This window comes from Ornithodoros turicata, chromosome 6 (genome assembly GCF_037126465.1).
Source record: "Ornithodoros turicata isolate Travis chromosome 6, ASM3712646v1, whole genome shotgun sequence".
NCBI classification, from domain to species: domain Eukaryota; kingdom Metazoa; phylum Arthropoda; class Arachnida; order Ixodida; family Argasidae; genus Ornithodoros; species Ornithodoros turicata.
This window is the reverse complement of record NC_088206.1, coordinates 53,215,508-53,235,635: the sequence shown is the minus strand read 5'-3', so window position 1 is coordinate 53,235,635 and position 20,128 is coordinate 53,215,508. Positions and strand designations below refer to the sequence as shown.

Below are 20,128 nucleotides of genomic sequence, written 5' to 3'. Positions count from 1 at the left end.
GCAGATAACGTCAATTATGTATGCTGTAACAAGTTTAAAAACAAATGTCACTCACCGGAGCGCAGGAAACAGTTCCAGAGTTGCAACTGCAGAGCGAGCAGTGTTGCTCCCAACGGCTTCCCTCGGGGTACAGGGTACCTTTCCACTCGCACGGCTTGTGGCTTGACGGGGTCACTAACACTGAAATGTGGAAGGTAAATGGTTAGCCTAGTACAGATATGTGCAGATATGTATATGTTCACAGAGAAAATGCATGTACAAACTTACCAACGTTGCACTGTTTGCCAGTGCGGCCAGGTGGGCAACGACAGACGAAGTCTCCTATAGCGTCTTCGCAGGTGCTGCCTTGAGCACAAGGGCTGGAGGCGCACTCGTCAATGTTGATGCGACAGTCTGGGCCTGCAAAGCCTTGTGCGCACTCGCAGCGGAACCAATTGATGCCATCAATGCATCGGCCTCCGTTATGGCATGGCTTGGCTATGCAGTCATCCAGATCTGAATTTCAGAACAAAAAGGAACATATACCATCCAGGAATGATACTCATGAAGCCGAGCACTTGCTACGATTGGAAAAGGAAAAGTGGCATCAGTTTAGGGATGCATGGCTTTTTGTTGGACCGTGTGTACACTGCCAGAATATTGGCAGTGCTGTATAACACACAGAGCAGACGGCACCACTGGCCTTGTCGTCTGCTATGGAATATCTTGTTGCTATTCTCCATGGCATGTAAAGGCATGACGTTATATGACGTATACTTCTGCTGGTGTACTCTGGGGCGTGTCATGTGTGTAAATAGACAGTAACAGTTTTGAATTTCCTGACACATTTCATCTTCTAATGCTTAACTGGGACAGCATCTCATCAGTGCAATTGCATACCTAAGCTCACGAAAATCTTTTGGGAAAACTATATACATTCTCAAGGGTATACATTTACAACATCTTTGAGTTCAGAGATGCAGCAAGTGGCTCAATTAGCACAAATTGAAGGGCCGTGCAGCGGTAACCCGCAACTTGATGAAAGGTGTCGAGTAGAGAATTTTCAAGTAAGGCAGGTCTTACAAAGTTACTCTATGCTCTCCTTTGGGTTCTGCTTTTTCCTAGCTGAACATCAAAGTGCAAGTTATGGAAGAAAAGCAAAACTTACTCTCTTCGCAAAGTTTTCCTTCGAAGCCTTCTCGGCAAACGCAGGTAAAACTGTGACCATTGTTGACGCATGTTGCCCCATTCTGACAAGGGTTCGTGTCACATCCGTTTCTCTTTGCTGAAAATGCACCATATCTTATTTTATCTTCCGAAGAAGAGGTGACACAAGATATGACTGTCATTGGATCCTTGTGTTTTCAGATTTTTTTTAGAATGGAGAAGGCAAAAATGTGGTTTCATTTCAGAAGCTGGGCAATAACAGGTGGAAGTGCAGATTTTCAGATGGAAAAGAGAGCAGCATTTTACATGAACACTAGATGCTGAGTAGTAGCCGTATTCATTTCTTTGTTTTTGGTTTTAGCCAATTAGAGGAGGGGGGGGAACAGGTATTACTGGGTTTAACCCAAAACCACAACGGTATCATAATAATCGATGATGCTGATTGAACCTGTTTGTAGACAAATACTCACGAATTTGACAAGTGTTTCCTCGGTAGCTTTCTGGGCAGTGGCAGATGAACGTGTCTCCGACATCTTGGCACGTCCCTCCGTTTTGACAAGTGTTTCCATCACAATGTGAGTTGCCTGTGTAGAAATATTGGTTGTATTTGTACTCAAAGCAAATACACGATCAATCTCTCGAATATGTTAGCAAGCTTGTTTCAGCGTTGTGTGTTTTGCTACACGACCATACGGGTACCGGAAAGTGGATCTTTATGGCTACTGTAACACCTTTCTCCTGAAACTGCCACACCATAATGGGTAATAATTATGTTGACTTCGATAAAATCCTGTCAGACATAAATAACCAGGGTGCTAGGTACTGGGTTGGAAATGTAAGTTGTTGCCGAAATCAACTCAGTTATTGTAATTTTAGTTGTTTTTCTCCTGTGTGTCTACAGATAGTCGTGCCCGTTTATAACGATATTGACGGGAACGCGAAATCCGATCATTAGAGAGTTTTAGTACATAGTACACTATCACCTTTGTGTACGTAAGATATAGCGTAGTGCGCGTGGTGCGTAATGCATGAAGCTCTCTTTATTGTGTGCGCGCGTGCGCAAAACCAACGCTATCCCTTATGTACGTAAAAGCGGTAGCGTACGATGCTCTAAAATTCACTAATATACAAGCTTTCGCCAAATCACAGGTCGTTGCTGAGAACGCAAAAACATTTTATCGAATTCGAAATCGACATAGCTTTGTGTGAAAAGCTTTTCTAAGGACAACGTAACAGCCGATACCACGTGAAGCTCCGCACCTTTTGAGATTGACGACTTCGTCCATTGTTCGTCATCCAGTGCCGTAGTCGTCATCACTCTCACTGGCATTGTCGGCATTGACGGCACTGGCATTAACGGCACTGGCATTGAACGGCATTGTCCATTAGAACGCGCCTCGTCCCAGGGAATTCGTCGATGCATGTTTGGGTGGCGACACGCAACTGTCTGCAAACTCACACTTTGGAGACCACGGTACTTCGCAACGAGGTTTTGCACCAGTACAAAATCCGTCGAGCACGTGCAACGTCGAGTCGTGTCATGTACCTTTTCCTCATTAAAACGCGTCCCGGAACCGCAGACGCAATCGTAGCGCGCAGCACAGAAGAAAACTTGAGCACAAGAGAACAATGTGGAGAGGGAGCAAACTCCTCTATACTTCTCGAGCCCCTCCGAAACTGTGCACCTTGCAGCGCGCGCATCTAATCCTCGTCAGGTATGCGCAGATAAACGTACCGCGGAGGCTAAGGCTCTTGAAAATGCCACCGTAATTTGTTTTCAATGAAAAAATGGAATCCTGTTTTTCGATTTTCACGCGTTTTATCGGCCGCCAGGAGAATTCTGATCGCTATACGCGAGCAAACGCTTTCACGGCGATCGTTATGTCGATGTCTTGTTTGTACTCCAAAGGGTGAGCTGACGGGAACCACCAATTTGATCGTAATATCGGAGTTATCGTTGTATCGAAGATCGTAATAAAATGAATAAATAAATGAACTATGAATTGACATGCACGCTATAAAATGTATTGCAGAATTCATTTGCTTCAAAGGTAGCTTGTAGCTAGACTAATCTTACTCTTACTCTTACTGACTAGCAACTGTAGCAAGTGATTTTACTTGGGCATTACGACACTATGATGTCACCGTATCATCCTTTCTGGTCTGGTTTCACCATTGTTTTCCCTTGTGGAGTCTCTTATTCTTAGTTAAGGCTGATATGTGGACTCACGTAGATTGCACGTCTTGCCCTTCCATCTGCCTTGGCATTCACAGTGGAAGTCCGCTATGAGGTCTGTGCAGATACCTCCATTTTGACACGGGCTTGACTGGCATTCATTCTTGTCTGCGTACATTGGTAGATTGAGCGCTTAGTGATTCACACTACGATAATGCGTGGAAAAAGTGGTTGCTGAAAACTTACTTCTTTCACACTGAAGCCCCTCCCATCCGTCTGAACATATGCAGCGGTAGGAATTGAGTCCGTCCACACAGGTCCCTGCATTGTGGCACGGCTGGCTGGCGCAGTCGTTGATGTCTGCAGAGAAATGGCAGGTGGCTGAGTACCTTCAGTGTTTTATTTTCTTCTTGAGCAAAAGAAAAGAAAAAATAAAGCAAGGAAGAATGCAAGACATCGGTCTGTCAGCCAGCATGCGTTTGGCGATGACATGTCCATGTGCGACTCTCCACGGCTTATCCTGTTAGAATTGTCATGGTCCTAAGCATAGTTAGTCACTATCATTGTAGTTAGTCGTCTGAGCCGTGCTTAGAATATAAAAAAAAGAAAGATAAAGCCATAATCGGCTTTGGCTAGCATTCCATCATCAGTCCTGTCAGCAATCCTGCGACATCATTCTCCATTGTTGATGATCTTTAGATAAAGTCCTATGGGCAACCTTGGCGTCATGATTAAGATAATTGCTGCACAGTGTGGACCGAAGGGTTTAGCTGTTTGTGTGTGCAATTCATTCAATGTTGCAGCCTGGTTTATGGGGTATTGGGTGTGTGTGCAACATGACAGGGGGATGGTAAGAAGGAAAGTGAGTTGACCCAACCACTAGGGCACACACGTTCATACTTCTAGACATTGATGACACGGATTGATTGGTAAACATTGATAGAAAGCAACCTTACAAGACAAGATTGATGCGAGTGACTCCTGTCATGGAACTAAACAAATGGCAAATCTAGGGTACTCATGTTTGTGCCCAGCAGAAGTGTTAAGGAAATAATGTTGGCTGCTGCTATGGAAGTGGGTTGCTATTTTATGTCGTGATTCTCCCAGCTCAAACTATTGCCAATTTTACTATCTGCCACGTTCACCAATTTTATAGTAATTATAGCTCAAGAAATCGCACGCAGAAGAAACAGGCCAAGCTTTCCCTCTGCTATTCTTTATCCCTCTCCAATGCAATACTCAATGAAGCGCATAAAAATATGTAAAATAAAGCAGTAACGAAATATAAGCTCAATATGGTGTTGATGCGCTGGATTTTTTTTAATTATTCAGTGTTAGCGCAGCAAAGCAATTGTGGCTACGTGCGGTGCACAGACGTGGACAGATGGAGAGGGAACTGCAGGAAGGAGTTGGGGACAGGTGCCCAAGCATGCGTCGTGGGCCGACTTCAAGGGGAACTGTGCCGACGTTCGTCTGGGAAGTCTGCCGGAGAGCCCAGGGAAAACCTCAGATAGCACAGCCGGCGGTGGGATTCGAACCCACCACCTCTCAGTCTTCAGCACGACCTTGGCTACCGCCAATGAGCGGTCATGCCGCCGGTACGATGGAATTTGTTCATTCAACTAGCTATCAAGAAAGCCCCCTATAGAGCAGTGTCACCTTTTTATTTTTTTCTCTCTGTCTCTCTCTCTAAGACGACATGAACTGTGATACACACAGGAGAAAGACAATACATGTTAGCGTCCTTTCCAGAACTCGTACAGTCTCTATCTCATAAAAAAAAAAAAAGAAAAAAAACGAGTTAGCAACGCTCGTGTCATTCTTCTTCTTGACCATCTTTCTTTTCTTTTTTATGAGCCGGCAGACGGCGCATCGTTAGCAGACGACGGTAGTAGCGTCGAAGAGGGGAGAAATACCTGCCGGGCGGCATTCCAGCAGAAGCCCAGTGGCAAGGAAGGCAAAGTAGTAGTAGTATCTCCGATGGCGGCCCCTCTGAAAGAGGCTCGCATCCGGTTGAGAATGATGGGCCCCCTCCCTCCTTGCTTTCAAGCAGCTACCGTGCACGCTATTCTTGACTCTGTATTATATGAAGTCTCTTTGTAGCCCGTGGCGATGATCGGTTAATTAAAACTGAGGGGACTTCCTCCGCGCGCGCTTTGGACCACTAGCGCCCATTTCGCACTTTGCGTCATTCTCAGATATAGTGCCTATTCACTTGTGTCGGTTTCTTTTTGTTCTTCTTTCGTTACGTTGCTACGATTCAGTGGTATAACCGGAAGGTGGTTTGGGAGGTTCAACCTTCCCCCGAAACCGTACCTTTGGTAGCGCATTTGGGAGAGGGAAACCAGGGTGAAATCCTCCTCCTCTTCCATGTAAAGTTCCCATGTAACACCTTTAGAAATGTTTTTTTCTAGTTACGCTTTTCTGGTATAGTGCGATCCAGACCCCTCCCTCTAAATGTTTGATGACACTCCCATCATTTCTTTGCGATGTGCCCTTCACAGGGGGCTTTTCTTATTTGAGCTTTAGACGCCTGTCCACAATGATGCTACAACTTTGACGAAAGCCTCCCGCCCAGGTTCTTGCATTTGGGTTATGCAAGCTCCAGAAAGACTTGGCCTAACGGAATACGCGAACCATACGACGCAGCGGTGGACATTATCATTGTTAAAAGGACATCGCAGTCCTATGTGAGCTTTCCATGAGGTGCCTTTTAGCTGCACCTGCCATTCGTCTTGAGGCCCCAAGACGAATGGCAGGTGCAGCTAGAAGGCACCTGATGCGCTGAAGGCACTGAAGACCTGAAGGTACATCGGACTGCGATATCTTTTTAATAATGATGATTCCCACCACTGCGTCCACCACTGTCCACAGTCCACCGCTGCGTCGTATGGTTCGCGTATTCCGTTAGGCCAAGTCTTTCTGGATCTTGCATAGCACAACGGCAAGCTCTTGGGGGGGGGGGGGGCAAAGTTTTAGCACTGTGTAAAAACCACATGGAACAAACCAAACACTTATTTCATCTAGGGGTGGTGGCATTTATCTGACTTTGATTGCGTATCAGCGGTTCGCGGAACAGCCCGCTTGCAGGAACGTTTGCAATGATCTACGCACGAGCAGCATTGAGGGCTATAGCGCGTACCCGATACACTACCGAAGCTACTGAGGACGCCGCTGAGGAACCTCCTCAATGTTCCTGCAAGCGGTACAGCTTGGGACAAAAGTTTAAGGAACACGGCACCTGCGTATTTCTTCATCGGAGCGCTTCCCTGCTAGCTATCACGAAGTTATCGAATAGGGAACGGGTGGCGGGCTATCCTATCCACCTCTCAGTATGTATGTCCACTCCTTTTTGCTGCTAGGTTGTCGCTCCATTGGAGAAATGCGACACCCCGGTGTTCCGCAAACTTTTGTCCCAAGCTGTACCAAGAAGCTGTTACTCGGGTTACTAGAACGAAGCCACCGGAAATACACCCTCCTTTTCATCTCAGGCGTTCTCAACAGCGAGCTGAAGTCTCTACACTACACTCGCACAAGACCATGTGTGTAAAGCGCACATAGTTGACAGCCCAATACGAATTCTTCGCAATACTCACTTTCATCACAGTATGTACCCGTATATCCCGGGTCGCAGAGGCAGGCGAATCCGCCTCCAGGCCGTCCCAGACATCGTCCGTGGGCCCCACATACGTTGCCCGACGGGGACATGGGCGCCGCTGCCATTGAACAACTGTCCGCGTCTGGCGAAAAAACATGATAGATTAGCGCGTCTCTAGCAACAGCGAAGGTGTTGTGTCTACCGTTGCAGGGTGGTCTTGCGCAGCGCGCTGCGGTGCGCCGAGGTGCGGTACAGTTTTTCCCTTCCCACCGGTCGGAGGAGCAGTGGCAGTAATAATCGTTCTGGCCGAGGTTGAAGCAGGACGCACCGTTGGAGCATGGGTTCGGGTTGCATGGGTCGTCATCGACCTGTAGGGGAAATAAATTTAGGGTTCATTGGATGCATCATGAACCAGTAGAGAGATATCCATCGCTATAGATCGATCGACATCTCGTTGTACACACTAAAAGGTTGCCTCACTTGACTTCTTGACTTCTGTATAGTGTTTATTTTTTGTGTACTTGATATTGAATATTGTATTGCCGTCTGATTTTAGCCTTCCAGTCAAAACATGTGGTGCAGGTGGAAGTCGTGTCGCAAACGATTACCGCTCTGAATTCTCACGATTTTAGTATGTTGAACCCTTTAGAGATATTGACCTCAATACCCTCCTTATACAGGGTGTTTATTTTTATCCCTTACAGAATTTTGATTCAAAAACTAGCGGAGCGAAATAGATGCCGTTTTTGCAGTTGCGTTCTACGGCCAGGCTGATATCCCTTCGAAGAAAGTATGCAACTACAAGATGACTAATTACCTGAAATTCATTAATTGACTCTTTAATTAGGGGATTTAGGGCAAAAGCGGGAGATCAGAATGAGAGACCGTCCTAGTTGAAAGCCAGTCCACGTTTAAAAAAAATCCTGAAACACGCACGTGCGTGAAGACATCCACCCCCGAATTTTGGTATGCAAATGAGCCGAAACCGAAACCGCGGTGACTTGGAACGCAGGCGGTACAGCCCTCATGTCACGTCAGAGGGCCACGTGATTTGGAGCGATGGAGATGATGGGCGTAGGTGTCGACATGCGGGCCTGATGAATCGCGTTCCCACCCAGATATGGGGACGTCGGCGAAGGTGATGCGCTTCTCAGGCGCACTTTTTCAATTTCAGCTCATTTGCATATCAAAATTCGGGGAGGGATATCTTAACGCAGGTGCGTGTTTCAGGATTTTTTAAACGTGAAATGGCTTTCAACTATGATGGTCTCTCATTCTGATCTCCTGCTTTTGCCTGAAATCCCCTAATTAAAGAGTCAATTAAGGAATTTTAGGTAATTAGTCATCTTGTAGCGAGGGGATGTCAGCCTGGCCGTAGAACTCAACTGCAAAAACGGCATCTACTTTGCTCTTAATGCTTTTGCTTTTAATAAAAATTCTGTAACGAATAAAAATAAACACCCTGTATGATCTCTCGCAATTTTTCAATGTAGCGACTTGCTGCTCCAGCCTTTGCACCTATGATCCTCGCTGCCAGAAGGCGTACAGATGATGTGTATCCTTTCTCGTAGCGACGACCTTAGCCATCTCCCGTACGTGAGATCACCACTCTGGTGGTATATCATGCCTATACCTCAGTGGTTGCTGTGGCAAGGAACCAAGTGGGCGGGGAGAGGAGGCAGACAAGTGACCCATTTGTGTAACACGCGATGTTCGAATCCCGACTGGGGCTTGTGAAGCTGTGCAACACAACTGTTTTCTCCACCCTTCTCACATCGAATACCGTGTGTATGTACTTGTAAAAATAAACTGAAACTGAGAAAGAATTTTTCTCGTACCTCGCAGTTGAGTCCTCTGTATCCAACGGGGCAAATGCACCGGTATCCTGCCACTAAGTCAACGCAGTCTCCTCCATGTTGACAGGGTTTGGCGGCACAGTCGTCTACATTGGTCTGGCAATCCCTGCCCGTGAAGCCCGGAGGACAGGCGCAGTGGTAGTCGTTGACCAGGTCGATACAAGTAGCTCCGTTTCGGCACTGGCCCACGCAGTCGTTGCTGTTCACGGAACAGTTCTTGCCTGACCAGCCGGGCTCACATTCGCACCGGTAGCCACCGGCTGAGTTGCGACAGCTGACCGCGTGCACACACGGGCGTCCCAGGCATTCGTCCGCGTCTGAAATAGTGCGCCGAAGTTGTACTGGTTTCGGTCGAAACGGAATAACGTCTACACATTTGTCGCAGATTGGTTTCGAGTACGTATCGTTTACTCGTCACTCACCGAGCTCGCAGGTCTTTCCTTCCCATCCCGGTTTGCAGAGGCAGCGGAATCCATTGACCAGATCGAGACAGGTACCTCCGTTATGGCACGGGTTCGATGCACACTCGTTCGCATCTACAGATACGCACATCGTTGTAGGAACGCAGCATTCTGTAACATCACAGGGACACCTGGTGTACGTACTCTTTTGGCAGCGCAATCCGAACCATCCGGGCAGGCATGTGCAGGTGTAGGTGTGGTTGAGCTCTGTGCACGTCCCGCCGTTCAGGCATGGCGACGTCAGGCATGGGTGGTCCACTGCGGCGATTAATTTATAGGGGCTTACGCTCAGGCAGAATGCGAAGTATCACGCGCAATTTCGGTTTTCTCGGTCTAGCTTCATTAGTTAGGACGAGGACTGGAACACGTCGGCTTGGTGACTAATTTACATGATGAACAGTGAAACGGAAGTACAGTAAACACTCGTTAATTAAGTCGAGACTATAGGAAAAAATTCGATATAAGCAGTCAATTCGATAAAAGCGGCAGTACCACGAAAACAGTGACAGTTAGCCTCGGAAGAGTGCGGAAAAACAGGCAGTCTTTTAAACCGTGTAAGAGGGAGAGAAGAAAAAGACGTAACCGGTCCACCCTCCGCACTATGCGGAGTCGGCTGGTAGGATACCTTGATTAATCGGGTTCGAAGGGCATGCATTTCGGTTGGGACAGTGTGATTCTTCGAATAAAGCGACAGTTCGAATAAAGCAATTTCGTTATAACGTGGGAGTGTGTAAGTGCATGCTTCTACGCTACGCATTTCATAATACACAATCTAGCCGCGACTAAGAGCAATGAAAATCACAGGCACGCGCTTCGATAGATCCTAATTCTTTTCTGGAGCACTTGACGTCACTCAAGCCCCGAAGAAACCGACGGTCCCGATTGGCGCGCCCTCTGATGTCAACACGGCATCAGCTATGAATCACAGAAGCAAGTCCTCTACCCATGTTCTTACCATTTCCATGTCCTAGTTCGCAGTTTATGCCCGAGAAGCCGTCCCTGCACCTGCAGGTGTACTTGACGTCGTTCGTGTTCGTGTGTTCGCAGGTGCCTCCGTTCAGACACGGCTCGTGCGTTCCACAGTAATTAAGATCTGCAATTATTTTCATTGTTCGTGAGTAAAATAGAGTGCTTAGAACGGGCGAAGCCTATGGTTACCTTGGTCACAGAGGATGCCACCCCAGTTGATATCACAGATGCACTGCCATGGCGTGTTATTGCAGTAACCGTGCTTGCAGCCCGGGTACGGCATGCAGTGGTCGCACAGCTCCGATTTCCAACCGTGGCGACATCTGTTGACAAAGAAGGGGTAAGCGCAAGATTAAGACTCACGCTGAAGACAGAGATAAAGAAAGTGATATTAGAATGGGTTATTGGGCGGCAGACACCGGCAAACACTATGCAGAAAGCGGTGATGATGCCAGAAATAGCGAATAACAATACGCAAATTTTGAAAAAAAGAAAGGAAAAAACATATATGTGACAAATATGTGTACCGTTTACACATTGGCAGCGCTATTGGTTTTTATTTTAACCCTTCGATGCGGTTCAAACATAGTAATTCCAACGATTAAATTCATCTGGAAAAATATTAAAGAATGGCCTATTTCATCGCCTCAGCTACAACTACCGCCGGGAAAACCATTTTCTGCGCATCTCAACTTTTCAGCCTCTTCGCGGTAAACGACGTGGATTAGTATGCTGTTCGCAGGTTGTTTCTTTATCTCGTACCAATAATACGGACGACGGGTGTCATTTATAACGATATCCGTTTCGTGCCGGAAAACCGCGTGCCAACCGCCAAAGCTGGAGTCTTTCGCAGAAAGCACTCTTTCGGCAGGAGATCATTCTATGCGAAACACGCGGAGTATACGTTTCAATCGCAGCAATGCGATTGCTTTTCCAACAAACTGGGTTGTCTGACGCAGCGGGACACTTCCCTGCGAGGGGCGTTCACTTGCCCTCGTACAAAACTCCCGGCCATTACATGTTCCAGGAAGGAATTCGCGCGATTGTCGTGTGGTACTTCGCTTGCTCTGTTCTCCACTTCAATGCGCCCTTTTATCCGCCACACAACAATGCGTATTAGCTCTATTTAGACACTCACGAGTATGGTGCCATAATTAAACACAATTAAAAGGGGCACTTATACGCAAAAATTTCTTGCGAAATGAAAGATGGCGTTACTTTGATACCAACACAAAAAGAACGGGATTCGTCCGTTGCGTCGTTCAAGATTTGGAAGCGAAAGAAATCACAACTTACGGTTTCTCTCTCCCTCTCCTTCTCAAGAAACGCGACAATACGGAGAGGCCTCTGATTGGTCTCATTAAACGACACTCCGCGATGATTGGACAAATCGTTTGCGAAGACCAATGAGAGTGCGCTTCGCATTGTCGACCTTCTTAAGAAGGAGAGGGAAAGCGTAAATTCCGGTTCCATTCGCTCCTAAATCACGAACTACACAACGGACGAATCCCGTTCCTTTTCTGTTGGTGTCAAAGTAACGACATTTCTCATTCCGCGAGGAGGAATGTTTGCGTACGACATTCGTACCGTGTATTCACACGAGCGACATTAATACTCCAGCGGAAGATGCGAAAAACGTCATAGCTTTATGGCTGTCACGTGACCGCGAGCGCTCAGCGTCGTGTCTTCGCGTACACTGCCAACATTGGGGAATATACTGCGACACAGCCACAGGGTATTCCGTAGCAGACGACAGGAAAAGACGCTGTGTCATCTGCTAAGTGCGCGGTACGCCACCCCCGATATTGCGGCACCGTGTGAATGCTCAACATAACACGGGACGGAACTTCGGCTTCGTGAGCATTGTTTTCGCTTTTTCCACTAGAATATTCCGTGAGGATATCGCTCGTGTGAATACACGTGTAGTGTAATCTTCTCCAAGTTTTCCACGTTATTAAGAGACCGAGATACGCCATGTGAGCTGGCGATGCAACGTCCAACCTGCTATTTGTGGGACAAGTAGCACTTAACGCCATTTTCTAGGAGGTCATTCGCGCGAAATCGACGTGCGGCCGGGAGGACGGCGTCGTTCCCCTTGTTTTATATTTTTATTTTTAACCTTCCACGTTCGTTAAGTGGACAAAGACGAAAAGAAAAGCGTCCTTTTGCAGGACTCTCTACTCACAGACACTCGCCGGGCTTCTCACAGTAGCCGTGGGTGGGATGACATCCTTGCTTGCATATGGCTGCGCAAAAAAGAGGAGCATTGAGTGTGAGATTTCCAACTTTTCGTACAGGCACTGAACGAAAGTAACAAGAATTATAGTTCTTGGATTTACTTCGCGAGAAAGTTATGATCATAAGCTAATGAATGATAGTAGCTACTCCAAACGCGTTTTGGAGTAGCCAGTTCCGACTGGGTCGGGACTAACCTCTCCATATTTTTCTTTCTTTTTCCAATCCATTCCAATCCAAGCCAGTGATAGTAAAGTCACCAAAGTATATGCAGAAAAGTGAAATTAATTTTTTGTTGAGCTGGTTACTGTCGCTCTTTCAGGGCAGTTTAAAGAGACAACGTCATTTAGCCTAAAGAAGGCCGATGCCTCCTCTCCCTTTTTCCACAGCTCCAGCCAATCGCCGCAAACGACTTCCAACACAGAACGCTATGGGGCTTGTGTGGCTAATGGGGCTCATCCACTAGTGATTAGGCATTGCCAAGTTCTCAGAACCTTTCAAGCGAATCTGGACCCCTTTTACCGATGAGGCCAGTTGGCCGTCGTGTGTTCAGGAAAATACTCTCCTGGTACTTACGCGTTTCGCAGTTTGCCCCGGTCCAGCCGGGGTCGCACAGTTTGTCGCCGTTCTTGGAGCACTGATAGTGGCCAAAACGGTCATTCCGAGGCTTGCACAGCGTCCAGCAGGTGGGGCCGTAATAGTTGGGGGCGCATGTGACCCGTATCTTGTACGCTAACTGCGCCCTGTGTCCGGGATGCCTAAGTGTGTGCCACTCGGCGCTTGGAAGTATGAGACCAGAGTACACCAGACGCTCTATGATGCTGTCCGTATCTGAAATAGCGAATAATGCGGTAAGTTTATCGTCCTCTCTGCAAGCGTGCAACAGGCTTACGACCATCGTACGTCCTCTTTTTGCTTTTACATCCAGAGCCTAATGCATCGAGATTTTCACCGTAAACAGAACACACTTGCATGTCTATGTTAGAGCACTGCACGGGTCTAATTTTCAGGCCCGGCTGCTACGGCCCGCACCCGGCCCGGGCCCGACGCCTTCTATAGATTTCCAGCCCAGCCCGACCCAGGCTCGACTGTTTCCATGCTCAGGCTCGGTCCCAGCCCGCCTCTGCTCTATGTGCTCTCGAGGCCCCGAAGCGTATTTAGATTTACTAAAGAGCACAGCGCAGCGAGGAAAAGGAAGCAGCTAATTGGTAGAGAGTGATGAGGTACTCTCGAACGGAGCGGCTGTGTTTCTCTGCCTGCAAGCCTCTCTGTGCTTGGTGCTTCCTTGCTTGGGTGGTGACCACCTTGATCAGCGTCTCACTCTGCTTCACGGAGAGAGCGGTGTCGTGTGCAGACATAGTACGCGGCTGCTCCTCTCTGGCATTGGTGAAGCGAAGGACGCTTCTTCTGTTGCCCAAATCGCCCAACTCCTTTCGTCTTGTCAGCAAACATCTCAGCGCGCCCGACACACCAATCGTCCCCAAATGTGTGTGAGTGCACGTGTGAAATCCAGACCCATTACACGAAATAAGCATGATCACATATAAAAAAGTGATAGTTCTCAGATGAGAATGCAATGATATCCCATACCCAATGTAAACAAAAGTGACATGAAAATTCAGCTGTCCAGTCACGTGTAATATGTTCGCGTACATGCCCGACCATGGCCGGCGTTGTCAAGCCCGTACCCAGCCTGGGCCCGGCGGCTGAAGCCCGAGCCGGCCCAAGCACGCATAAAAAACGCAAAGCACGGCCCAGCCCGCGGGCCGGACCGGGCCGGGCTCGGGCTTTCGGGTAAGCCCGGGCCCGTACAGTGCTTTAGTCTATGTACGCCATTCATTGAAAAACAGGCACTTCGTTCTCGGTTGCCTCTTTTGCAGATCTACGTGTAATTTTGTGACCGGTACACAACAATAATGATAACAACAAATAAATCGTGACTATGACATGGGGTGATCCACCGGTGGAGAGCAGTGCACTACCCCATTACACGCGAAACATTAAATGTAGCCGGCTCCTGTCTTTTGTAGGAGCCACCATCTCCATGTCTTTTCTTTTCATTCCAACTCCCAACTCCATTGAATGTGAGATATGAGAATGAAGTTAACGTTATGTACAAGCACAACAATTGAGCTGTCCTCCGCTGGCTGCGCTACGCCACTCAAAAGGAAGCAAAAAAAAAAAAAAAAGAAACATGAAAGAAGTACCAATCGTCATTGAGATACAGAGTATGACTCTACAGCGTCTGGAGCAAACCGACAGGCAAGAGGAACGCCAAGAACATCAGAAGACATAGGTGCGCAAAGTCATCATTGTGTCTTTGCAAATGGAATGTATAGTGGGGTTCGAATATAATGCTTACAGGGGTGCTGTGTATAATTTGTGTGCGATCACTGCATATTCTGTATAACAGTCTTCCTGAATATTGTACAAGAATTTCTTAAAGAAAAAAAGAGAGAGCGAGAGAAAGCGATGTTCTAGAGACTATTATAAGTTGCACAATCGTCTGCATTGGCTGCACTGTCCGGTCTGCTTAGTCCAGTGGCGTAGCCAGAAAAATATTTTGGGACTTTACATGGGGGAGGGGATTCCACCCTCGTTTCCTCTCCCAAATGCACTACCAAAGGTAATGCTTCGGGTGAACCCCCCTTGAACCCCCCCTCCCCCCTTCTGGCTACGCCTCTGGCTCAGTCTGAATTGTCACAGTACCGGCTGTGCCGATGCATCAATGCTGGTTAGCAATGTTTCCAACTAGAACTAAGCACATTCCTCGCGCGTGACACAAAACTTGGGACTTCGAGTGAGGTGGCAAAAGGGAGACAGACCACTAGGGCTCTGCTTCGTAAATCGCGGAAATGAAGAAGTGACGTACAAGTGATCCGAGCACCTGCCTCATGATCAGAACGCATCAGTCGCCAGGGCTGGATACGATGACTGGACAGACTTGGACAAACAACTATGTGATGCCCCTCGTGGGAGATAACGCATTGTAGACATCACTTATTCCCCTGACTGGTCTACGGAACTCGTACTGGAACTCGATTCTGATGTCTTTACGGCAAGTGTGAAACAATACTAGCTATGTGTCCGGACAGTGTTTGGAAAGTCTACAGAATGAAAGTCTACACTCTACAGAATGAAACTCATATCAACTTCGTTATGCCGCACATGCAACACTCCGGCAGACACACTTCACATAATCATGCAGTGTCCATCTTACGAGAGTCACAGAGAACGACTTCAGGCTGTGCTCGACAAGCTTGACTCTCGACCTTTCAGCTTCTACAAACTATTTGGTTACTGGCGCTGCAAACAGCAACAAGTGAAAGTAATGAAAGTCCTCTGCGCATTTGTAAAAGACAGCGGTATCGTCAACCGCTATTAAGCCGTTCTCTCGCTGATGTGAAAATGAGAGAATGAAGGAAACAGTGATGGCAGAGCGTTGCACGTTCAAGACACGTCTTCATACTACGCTGAAGCTTAAAAGAAATGGAGCTGCAGGTGCCCACCAGGGAGACCACATAGCTCCAGACCCTATCCAGTTAGATGAAGATGAAGAAGAAGAAGTCGGTATGCAATAATTGTCTGCATGTGAGCAACCTTCACAATTGAAACCGTTCTTAGGCATCTTGATGCTTCTGTCGTGTTCGTGTGTTTGTGTGTTCCGGCCTCAGAACAGTTAGTAGAACAGTTGTAGTACATCGGAAGCCCTCTACGAAAATCATACGATAAAGAATCGTTGGCGGATACGGGATGTGTGGGGGTAATCTCCCCCTCCCCCAAAGCATTAGAAAAACATTAGGCTCTCGCTTCCCTTCCGTTTCGAGAAAAGACCCCCTCCCCACCCCCCCCCAAAAAAAAGTAAGGGTTTGGATCTACCCCTGTAAAAAAATGCCGTCAAATACAAATTTGGCTATGTAATGTTAGCCAGTTGGGTGAGGCAGGGCGATTGGCTTATCGTATTTTCGGAACCGTTATTGTGTATTGGAGTCTACCGGTCTACCAAGATTCCCTATTCGACGTGCCTTATCAAAGGTAAACTTTTAAGGTTTTTATCATGACGATGGCCTTTGGTACATCTTTGCACTTATCAAAGGTGAACACCTGGTGGTATTAATATTGGAATCGATCATTCTCAAGTTTGACCCAGCTGTGCATTAAACGGTTTGTTTTTCTGGAACCTCCTGGTACCCACAAACTTATCGCGATATGCCTTTAAGCTTCACAATATGGAATATTTTTTTGGGGGGGATATCCAACCATGTCCCACGAGTGCAATGACCTCGTAGGATTTTTGGGGTGGCTGGGGGTTTTCTGGGTACATAGTTTTTCTTTCGGAACCATACGCTTCCTGGCGGAAGGTCCGCACTCCGGTCGGCCGGAAGTGCCGCCGTATCGGAATCTGCCCGCCAAAAATGACGTCCTTTTTTTAGTCCGCCGGACCACCGTGTGTTGTAGCCAAGCTGTGGCGGCGTTGTTGTTTCGCGTGGGAGGCCGCATGCTGCATGCTTTTTTTTTTTCCTTTAAAGGGAAGTTGCGGACTGCCGAAAATGTTTTCCTGACGGACCCCTATTCTCCCAAACAGAGAACACTGACAGCCGAGGGGAGGTCGTCGACCCCTAAAATATGGGAATATGAATTACGTATTACTCCGTGCTGTCAACCTCGCTATATGTGACGCACGTGACTGGATGTGTTGCCTGACAAGGTCTTTTTATTGGATAATGGTAACCGTACTTGAATTGTGAAAGTGAACAACGATTGAACTGTAACGTTCCTGCACACCCATTCCAATGACCGTTTCGCTTTTGCTTAGTACCCAGGGTGCTAATTTTTTATCAGCTACATGTTTTCTTTTTATTAAAAAGGCCACGAAAGCCACAGAGATACCGCTTATGCAGGTGGGCTCTAGCCAGGACAAGGTTTCGAAGAGAATATATATAACTATAAGATGACTAATTGCCTAAAATTAATCAGTTAACTCTTTAATCGGAGAACTTCGGGAAAAAGCGAGATAACAGAATGGGCGAAAATCCCCGTTCAAATCCATTCTATCTTTTAAAAATAAAGGAAAGAGCGCGTGAGGTGAAATATCCTTCGCTGGATTGATCTGGCCAGCAGACGAACACCTACACCAATCACCTCCATCGCTCCAAAGCACGTGACCTTCTGACGTGAAATGAGCGCTATACTACCTGCACTCCCGATCGGCGCTGTTTCGGTTACGGTTGATTTCCATATCATAATTCGGCGATGGGTACTTCAAAGTATGCATGTTTCAGGAAATTTTTTTAAAATGAAACTTTCAAAGATGTCAACGAGCTCTTGTCCACTCCCGGGTGCCAGTGTTGTCAACTCGATATCAGGCTCTCTTCTACGTTAATCGTCATTGAGAGCTTTGTCCCTTGAGTCGTGTTACGTTCTTTCAACGTTATCGCGAGTAAACAACATTTGCACCTCTTTGGTGTCACTTGGGCAACTTGCAAAGGGATAACTTTCAAGTTACCTCTTTTAATATACTTTTAGTTTTTGTGCACCTTCACCCAGACTTATGTTGACCATGAGCACACTATAGAATACTTGAAATGCTCGATAAACGAGGTCCGTCTCCCGTGCTGCTATCTCGCTCTTGCCCGGAGTACCCAAATTAATGAATTCTTCATAATTAGTCATGAAGCTTTTCTTTTTAAGTTCCGGGTTAGGTTCTTGGGCCCACTCCTGTTCTCGATACACGTAAATGATCTCCCTGAGTTTCTAGCAACAGACTGCACCCTTTACACAGATGACACCAATCTGTTCGTTGACGCAGATACACCAGAAACTCTATATCGAGAAGCGAATAGGATTCTATCTAAACTATCACTATGGTTGTCCTTGAACCGGTTAGTATCTAATTTCACTAAATCAAATTATGTGGTCTTCCACCCAGCTCAAAGGCTAGTAGATTTAGAAAACCTACAAGTCCACTTTAGGAAGGGCGTTGCCTCAGGACAGAAGCCGCCGATATTTCGAACAGAGACTGTTCTTCAAGAACAGTCTCTGTTCGAAATATCGGCGGCTTCTGTCCTGACGCAACGCCCTTCCTACATCTCTACTGGTTCGCTGGATTTCTACCCATCTACAAGTCCACTTTGATTCCCATGTACTTTCTCGCGTCCACTCAGTGAAGTTTCTAGGGGTGACACTAAATGAACACCTTACATGGCGACACCATGTAAATGCTGGCAGGCCTTTAGGCGCTCTCGAAAGTGGCGTCACTATTTCCTATTAATGTTCTTCTTAAAATTTATTATGCACTAGTTCATTCACATCTGCATTATGCATTGCAAATTTATGGCTTAACTTATCGGAGTGTTCTCCAACCTCTTTTGGTATTGCAGAAACACGCCTTGAGAGTAATACTGAGAATAGAACCGGGACAGTCGATTTCCTTTGCGTATTATCTTATTTCTCCGTATTATCCGTCATGGACATTTTTACGTTACTCAGATACAAGGTGCTGCTGCTGCTGATGATGATGATTGAAAGAAAAAGATACAAGGTGCTACTATTCATGCACCGTACGGTTTATTCAAAGCATACTTCCTGCGTGGTTCAGTTGGAGTATTTTACCTGCTCTTACAGTTTAAGAAGAGATGATATGTATCTCAGAGTGCCACAACAAAGGACTAACGTTGGACTACAAAAATTGGGGTACAAAGGTTCAAAGCTATGGAATGCACTCCCATTACAATATAGACAAATGAATAATTTCTGAGCTTTTAAAAAACACTTGAAGGCCTTCCTTTTGTCGGAGATGTGATAAGATCGATGTCAGCCTTGTTCTATCTTTTTGTGTATTAATCGATATAGATATATAGAGAGTATATATATATAGTGTCTCCCCCTTTTGTGGTATCTCAAAGTTATTTTTGCGTGTAATTGATGCAGATATCACACCTCTTTTTTTTTCATTTTTTTTTCTCTCTCTCTCTTTTTTCTTTTTTGTTATTATAGTTTATGTTTACAAACTGGTTATAACCCGGTAGGCCCACAAGACGTGCGTTTATTGCTGTGATCTATCATGTTCAGGACAGCAGCACAGGCTTTGTCCTCGCTGTCCCACACCTATCATGTGTATCTAAAGCTCCAAATAAAAATATTTTGATTTGATTTTTGGTTTATAACTCAACTGCAAAAACGACTTCTATGCTGCTGTCGTTGTTTTTTTTTCTTTTAATCTGTAAAGGACAAAAGTGTGTGCCCTGCATACCCTACATTTTCATGACAGTTGACTCCCCCCTGAGGTCCTACCCTGACGTTATAAGTACACCGATTGCCACTCTAGGGAACGTCTGTCGCTTCGTATCTTAGCCAAGGTGGTCCATCTGAAGAAATATCCCTATACTTCAGTGTCCTCGAAAGCATCGTAATACCGAACGTTAATCCAAGGAGTGTGGGTCACGGGATATGTTTGGAAAATTGCGCTGCTTTCCCAGCTCATTCCACCTTGTATACGGTATACACTTGCCACACGGGTCATGTAGACCTGTGTGGCGGCCCTCAATTATGTCGGTGCATAACTGATGGCGTGGATGTAAGTTTGGACCAGGCCCCTGTTGCTGTACGACCCGGCATTGTGTCGGTCACTCACCTACTAGAAAAGCGTCACTCCGCCCTCTAGTGTTGTCCAAAACAAAGACATCGT

The 20,128-nt window shown here is 46.7% G+C and overlaps 1 protein-coding gene across 2 annotated transcripts in view; it reads right to left on the bottom strand.

Annotated features, from left to right (window-relative positions):
- LOC135396695 (protein jagged-1b-like) overlaps positions 1 to 20,128 on the bottom strand; it is a 71,564-nt gene that overhangs the window by 6,037 nt on the left and 45,399 nt on the right. Inside the window, exons 3-17 of one of the 2 annotated variants that reach the window (XM_064627820.1) lie at positions 13,018 to 13,272; positions 12,392 to 12,452; positions 10,396 to 10,529; positions 10,193 to 10,330; positions 9,382 to 9,495; positions 9,199 to 9,312; positions 8,759 to 9,093; positions 7,123 to 7,288; positions 6,919 to 7,062; positions 3,569 to 3,682; positions 3,377 to 3,490; positions 1,617 to 1,730; positions 1,148 to 1,264; positions 268 to 495; positions 56 to 180 (exon numbers count right to left, since the gene is read on the bottom strand). In XM_064627820.1, coding sequence (XP_064483890.1) covers positions 56 to 180; positions 268 to 495; positions 1,148 to 1,264; positions 1,617 to 1,730; positions 3,377 to 3,490; positions 3,569 to 3,682; positions 6,919 to 7,062; positions 7,123 to 7,288; positions 8,759 to 9,093; positions 9,199 to 9,312; positions 9,382 to 9,495; positions 10,193 to 10,330; positions 10,396 to 10,529; positions 12,392 to 12,452; positions 13,018 to 13,272 — 2,273 coding nt within the window. Of the gene's footprint in view, positions 1 to 55; positions 181 to 267; positions 496 to 1,147; positions 1,265 to 1,616; positions 1,731 to 3,376; positions 3,491 to 3,568; positions 3,683 to 6,918; positions 7,289 to 8,758; positions 9,094 to 9,198; positions 9,313 to 9,381; positions 9,496 to 10,192; positions 10,331 to 10,395; positions 10,530 to 12,391; positions 12,453 to 13,017; positions 13,273 to 20,128 lie in introns of both variants that reach the window. The other variant, XM_064627819.1, reaches the window with a different exon arrangement.